This window comes from Vitis riparia, chromosome 17, assembly GCF_004353265.1.
Source record: "Vitis riparia cultivar Riparia Gloire de Montpellier isolate 1030 chromosome 17, EGFV_Vit.rip_1.0, whole genome shotgun sequence".
Lineage (NCBI taxonomy): Eukaryota > Viridiplantae > Streptophyta > Magnoliopsida > Vitales > Vitaceae > Vitis > Vitis riparia.
Window position 1 is genome coordinate 5,570,217 of NC_048447.1, and position 7,050 is coordinate 5,577,266.

At 46.3% G+C, this 7,050-nt stretch overlaps 1 protein-coding gene across 1 annotated transcript; it reads right to left on the minus strand.

Annotated features, from left to right (window-relative positions):
• Positions 1-401: 401 nt before the first annotated feature.
• Positions 402-3,518, minus strand: LOC117904030. The gene is made up of 5 exons (XM_034816559.1): positions 3,370-3,518; positions 3,172-3,309; positions 1,403-3,012; positions 930-1,342; positions 402-779 (listed from the first exon to the last, which is right to left on the minus strand). Exons 1-5 carry the CDS (start codon positions 3,516-3,518, stop codon positions 402-404), a joined length of 2,688 nt encoding a protein of 895 aa, XP_034672450.1.
• Positions 3,519-7,050: the final 3,532 nt, after the last annotated feature.

Below are 7,050 nucleotides of genomic sequence, written 5' to 3' on the forward strand. Positions count from 1 at the left end.
TATGTTAATTCTCTAATGCGAGGAAAAGAAACAAGTGACCGGAACTCCCTTTTTGTATGAGGAATCTGAGCCTAGTGATCTAAAACTCCAAGAAACACTTTTCTTTGTAAGTAAAATCAGTTACTATTTTTGGTTAGTTTAAGACCAATCTTTGTTCAAACATCTTTATGTTTTCTTTTAAAGCTAACCTTGAAATGAAAAGGCACCAATTCAGCTTTGAATTGATATCATTTGTAAAGTGAACCCATCCCAGTGAACGATCCTAGAGCCACTATGCTATAGTAGCTTTGTCTTTGCTACCCTAGTATATGGTGTAATAGGTTATAAATTTTGTTGATTACTCCCTCAATCAAGGAGCACCAGCTGGACACGAATCAACTAAGACACCAATTAGGCATGAATCACTGATCCACATTAACTGGCTCTGTGAACTGATTTCTGTCTAGGTCTATCAACCAGGCAGCTCCCTCTCGAGTCAGATCTCGGATGACATAAGGCCCGCTCCAACTCGGTCTAAACTTGCCTCTAGGGTCACTGATCAATCCCCTAAGGACTTTCAAGACTAGGTCACCTCTTTGGAATTTTCTAGGCCTGACCCTCTTTCTGAATGCACGGGTCATCTTCCTCTGATAGGCCTGAACATGATTTGCCGCCGTCAATCTCTTCTCATCCAATAGGCTAAGCTGATCATAACGAGACTGGGCCCACTCGGCCTCAGATATATGCTGCTCTAGTGCTACTCTCAAAGATCCCATCTCAATCTCAACAGGTAACACTGCCTCCATACCATACACCAAAGAATATGGGGTAGCTCCAGTAGAGGTACGAAAAGATGTACGATAAGCCCACAATGCGAAAGGGAGCTTTTCTGACCAATCCCGAGAAGTCTCGACCATCTTTCTCAAAATCCTCTTGATATTCTTATTTGCGGCCTCAACTGCCCCGTTAGTCTGCGGCCTGTACGCAGACGATCTGTGATGCTGAATGCCATACTCTTGAATCAACGTGTCCACCTCGCCCTTAAAATGCACCCCTCTGTCTGAGATTAGCTCATGAGGGACCCCGTATCGGCAGATAATATGCGATCTGATGAACTTGGCCACTCTGGCCGCTGTCAACCTAGCATAAGAAGCAGCTTCCACCCACTTAGTGAAATAGTCAATGGCAACCAAAATGTACTCATGCCCACTAGAAGACTTGGGCAAGATTTTCCCAATAATATCAATACCCCATACTGAAAACGGCCAAGGGGATGCAAGTGCATGCAACTCAGAAGGTGGCACGTGTATCAAGTCTCCATGCATTTGACACTCCTGACATCTCTGTACAAACTGGCAACAATCTGTCTCCATAGTCAACCAAAAGTAGCCAGTCCTCATGATCTTACGTGCTAGCATATGACCTCCCATGTGTGGGCCACAGACCCCTGCATGAACCTCTCTCATCACTCGATCTGCAGATGCACGGTCTAGACATAATAATAACAAGCCATCAGGTGATCTCCTATACAGCGCATCCTCGCAAACAACAAATCTGGTGGCCAACTGTCTGAATGCTCTCCTATCCTTGGCCGAGGCTGACTTTGGGTAAGCGCCGCATGACAGAAACTGATAAATATCGTGATACCATGGCAGCTCTATCTGATCCTCTATCTCTCCAATCAGACAATAGTAAGCTGGTGCAGACCTAGTCTCAATCAACAATGGCCTAACATTCACCCCCGCAGGGATCATAATCAGAGAAGCCAAGGTGGCTAATGCATCGGCAAACTGATTCTCCGCCCTGGGCAGATGTATATACCTTAACACATCAAATCTATCAATCAATAGGTCCAAGTAAGCATGGTAGGGTTTCAACTTCTCATCCCATGTCCTCCGGATACCCTGAGTTTGCTTTATAACCAAGTTGGAATCCTCGTGGATCTCCAACTGTCTAATGCCAAGATCAAGTGTAGTCTTCAAACCTGTAATGCAAGCCTCATACTCTACAATATTATTCGTCAATCGGTGATGATCAGAAAATGCTAACCGGACTGATCTGGGGATATGATCACCCTGTGGTGATATCAACAAGATACCAATGCCAAACCCCGACTGATTGGCGGCACCATCAAAGTACAATCGCCATCCCGTAATACTAGTCATTGAAATGATCTGCTCATCATGGAAATCATCATCAACCGATCTGTCATCGGATATCGGCAAAGAAGCTAGATGATCTGCAACAATGCTTCCTTTTACTGACTTCTGTGTGACATAATGAATATTAAACTCTGTCAACAATACCAGCCATCTCATGAGCCTACCGGTCAGAACAGGCCTGTCAAATAGATACCTCAACGGGTCCAATCGTGAGACCAAGAGCACAGAATACTTTGTCATGTAATGTATAAGTCTCCTAGTGGCCCAAACCAATGCCAAGCAAAGACGCTCAATCATAATGTACTTGCACTCATACTCAAGCATCCTCTTACTCAAATAATAGATGGCACGCTTCTTCCCCAAATCATCAAGCTGAGCTAACATGCATCCTAAGGCCATGTCTGAAACTGATAAGTACAGAAGCAAAGGACGCCCCGGTATGGGAGGCACTAAAATCGGAGGAGAAAGGAGACACTCCTTAATCCTCTCAAAAGTGCGCTGACAATCATCACTCCAAACTGTAGGCTGATTTTTCCTCAGAAGGCGGAAGATAGGCTCACAAATGTCTGTCAGTATAGCAATGAAACGACTGATGTACTGCAATCTACCTAGGAATCCCCTGATCTCTTTCTCAGTCCTCGGGGCAGGCATGTCAAGTATGGCTCTGATTTTCTCTGGATCAATCTCTATACCTCGCTCACTAACAATGTGTCTCAGCAATTTTCCAGAAGCCACCCCAAAGGTGCACTTCTTGGGATTCAATCTCAGCTTGAACTGTCTAATCCTCTCAAAAAACCTTTGTAAGGCTGCTAAGTGATCTGTCCTGTCTCGGGACTTCACTATCATGTCATCCACATATACCTCGACATCTCTATGCATCATATCATGGAACAGAGTAGTAGCAGCTCTCTGATAAGTGGCTCCTGCATTCTTCAACCCAAATGGCATAACTCGGTAGCAGTAAGTACCCCACTCAGTAATGAAAGAAGTCTTTTCCATATCCTCTGGAGCCATCAGAATCTGATTATACCCAGCAAAGCCATCCATGAAGGACAACATCAGATGCCCTGCAGTGCTATCAACCAGCATATCAATGTGTGGGAGGGGAAAATCATCCTTAGGGCTGGCCTTATTCAGATCTCGAAAGTCAACACAAACTCTAACCTTGCTGTCCTTTTTGGGAACAGGGACGACATTAGCCAGCCACTCAGGATACTCAACCACTGACAAGAAGCCAACACTGAGTTGCTTCTGAATTTCTTCCTTAACCTGCAAACTCCATCGAGGGTATAGTTTCCTCAATTTCTGCTTAACGGGACTAGCATGTGGTAAAATGGGCAGGTGATGTTGCACTATGGAGGGGTCAAGGCCCGGCATGTCCTCATATGACCATGCAAATACATCTAGGTATGACCTGAGCAGGTCAATCAACCTACTCCTCTCATCAGGAGATAGAGAAGAGCCAATCCTGATCTCCCTGAGCTGATCTGGTGCCCTAAAATCTATCAACTATGTGCTACCAGAAATGGGTGTGACTTTCTCATCCTCTGTGTCAGAATCAAACTCTGACTGACCACCCAGTGGGTCATCCATATCTCCCATATCATCAACATCATATATATGTGTCATGGGTGCTGGTGGTGCAATCAAAGGAAGATGCTGTGACATAGTCAAGTACTCGAAAATACTCATATCATTATTACCATCAGAAATATCATCAAAGCGGGTGACAAACCCGAACATAGTGTCAAAAGAAAGAGGTGGGTCCACAAATTCGGACGCTCCCTCAACAGAAGTAAAATCAGAAGTAACGACATCAAAGACTGACTCATCATCAAGTACGAAAACTCCATATATGTCAAAAGTAGAATGGGGCCCGCGTGGGGCTGCATCAAGGATACGACCAATGCCTATAAAATCCATATCATCAGTGTAGGCATCAGGAATAAATTCATCCCCATCAATCTCGAGTACAGAAACTCCGAACATATTGAAAGCAGTATAGGGCCCGCGTGGGGCTGCATCGAAGATACGGCCTATGCCGATCATGTCCATCTCATTAGTGCCATCTCCCAAATCCATAGGTAGGTCATAGTCAGGGACCTCCTTGGGGAAACACATAGAGAACACACTAGCTCGGTCCGGTGATGGGGGCGCGACTATCATGGCACCAGGTGCCTTAGTAGTCCCGGTGTCCAAATGAATCTAACCCAGGGCCTGTTGGATGTCCTGAATCTCAACTGTCTCTGGAATGTGAACAGTCCCCTCTGTGCGAAGTGTATGCTCTGAACCCCTGATGAAGTAGTCAGCCAATTGGAAGGTGTATGGGTGAAGAGGATAATCAAATGGAATGCCAGTCATGCCAGCCCTCACTTTATCCCTGCGCAGCCGTGCCATATAACGTGCATCAGCCTCTATGGGGATGTAACCCAATCCATAGGGTGTGTCGTGATCAACTGGGAAAGTAAACTCGTGGGCCCCTGCTGGCGGCGACCCAATCCCATGCCAGGCAAATAAGACATGCCTCTCATCATGCTGAGCACCAAAGTGCTGTTGTGCTGGTCGAATGACATAGGTACCATATCTCTGCTGCCATCCTCTAAGCTGACAACCTGAACCTCATCGAATGTAAACCCGGTCAAATGTAAGTCATTCTCACTGTGACTGATATGTAACACTGGCTCAGACGAAGTGATAATATCTCTATCAGACTGTATCGTGATAATGTGCCCCTCATGTATGAACTTCACCTTTTGATGAAGGGAAGATGGTATAGCACCAACCTCATGAATCCATGGGCGACCAAGAAGCAGGTTAAAGGATGACTGAATCCTTAAAACCTGAAATACTATGGAGTAACTAACTGGCCTAATCATGACATGTGTACTGAGTGTACCCATAACTGTCCTCTGAGTCCCATCATAAGCTCTAACAGTCTGTGTAGAAGACCTAAAATCGGCTGGCGAAAACCCAAGTGCAATATCAGTAACCAATGGACAGATGTTCAGGGCAGAACCATTGTCCAGCAGAACAGACGGCACCCGACGGCCTGAACAAACAACATCAATGAATAAGGGTCGAACATGATTTGATCCCTCTGGTGGCAAGTCATCATCATAAAACACTATGCATGTAGCTCCATCAGCTGTCAACATGTGAATAAGCCCCTCTGGGGTAGTAGCAGTGTCAACCCTAATCTGGCCAAGGGCTCTGACCAATGCATCTCTGTGTGTACTAAATGAGGCCAAAAGGCTCCAAATAGATATACGAGCTTAAGTAGTGCGCAGCTGGCGTAATATCTCATCATCTTCCCTCTGAACCTCCTCTCTGGCAGCTATACCAGCAAATGGCCTGTCAACGGGTGGAGGTTGTGCTACCCTTCCACTCCGTGTAACTATCTGAACATCTCTATGAGGGGGCCTATATTCCTCTGGGAACAGAATAAAGGGTGTCATAGGTGGCACATGTTGTAAGTATACTGGTGATACTGGAGGCGGCCCATAAATCTTGTCCGGGGTCAAACTGAATGGCCTGGGGATCTGCTGTCTAGGTATATATCCAACAAAATCTGACTCCTCATATAGACTGATCGGCTGAGGAGCCTCTCCATCCCAACCCATCATAAATATCTCATCCCCTGCAAACTCAATCAAATGTACCCCTCATGGGGGTGGAGGTACTGCTCTAGTGTCATGAGTAGGTAGCGGGTCTGTGGCCACACCCGAGCGCCCCAAATCAACCAAGCCCTGATCTATCAAATCCTGAATGGCATGTCTCAGTGCTGAATAACTGTCTGTATCATGGCCTGCTCTCTGATGGTAAGCACAATGAAGATCTGTCCTGAATCCTGGGAGGGTAGGCTGTAGTGGTGGTCTAGGCGGTAGTGGGGCAATCAGTCCCCCTCAACCAATCTCTGAAAAGCTCAGCTTAGTGGCATCCCAAGCTGTGTGAATTGTCTAACTGGCCTCGGTGGAGGCGGTGCTCTATACTGATGATGGAACTGCATAGGCGGCCTCTGGGGTGCCTGTGTAGCATATACCAATTGTGGTGGCGGATGTAGATAAGTAAGCCCTACTGGCCTAATGGAAGCAACTGGTCTGTACTGATCATGTTGTATCATCTGATAAGGAGTGCCTAAAAACTGACTCTGAAACGGAGGACGACGTGAAGACCGATGTCCTGTCATGCCAATAGTACCAACATCTAAGGGCCTAGGGCCTGATCCCGACTTCTTCCCCTTTGAGTCTGAAGGGGAAGAATCTGCCCATAAACCTCTAGATATACCCTCCTCAATACCATAGAGGGCCTGCACTAACGAGCCAAAGTCTGTCTGAGGGAAGCCCATGAGATGCCTAGCAAAGCGGGGCTGAAGGCTACGCATAATCATACTGATCTGATCACGCTCTGAAGGTCTATCAATAATCTGTGCTATCTTCTTCCTCCAACGGGAAATGAATGAAGTGACTGACTCATCCGGCCCCTGTCTGAGGCCTCTAACTCCCTCTGGGATACATCCACTATAGTATTGAAAGAATACTGTCTAATAAACTCCTGTCCCAAATCAACCTATGTCCTACGTCTCGAAGGGTCTAATGAGGCAAACCAACGCTGAGCAGCACCACTCAATGATAGAGGGAATAACATAATCATTTGTGCCTCATCCAGTTTATGCCCGTGCATAATAGTGCTGTATAACTGCAAGTGAATACGGGGGCACCCTATCCCCGTGTATCTCTCAATGTTCGACATGCGGAACTCAACAGGCAAAGCTGCTACTGGCAGATCATCATATCCATCCCATCAGAAACATGTAGTGATCTCATCATCTGCTCAATCCTGTCAATCCGAGCCTGGGTATCATCAACAATCTATGCCGGTGCCACAACAGAATGCAGCGTAGTCTCAGTCT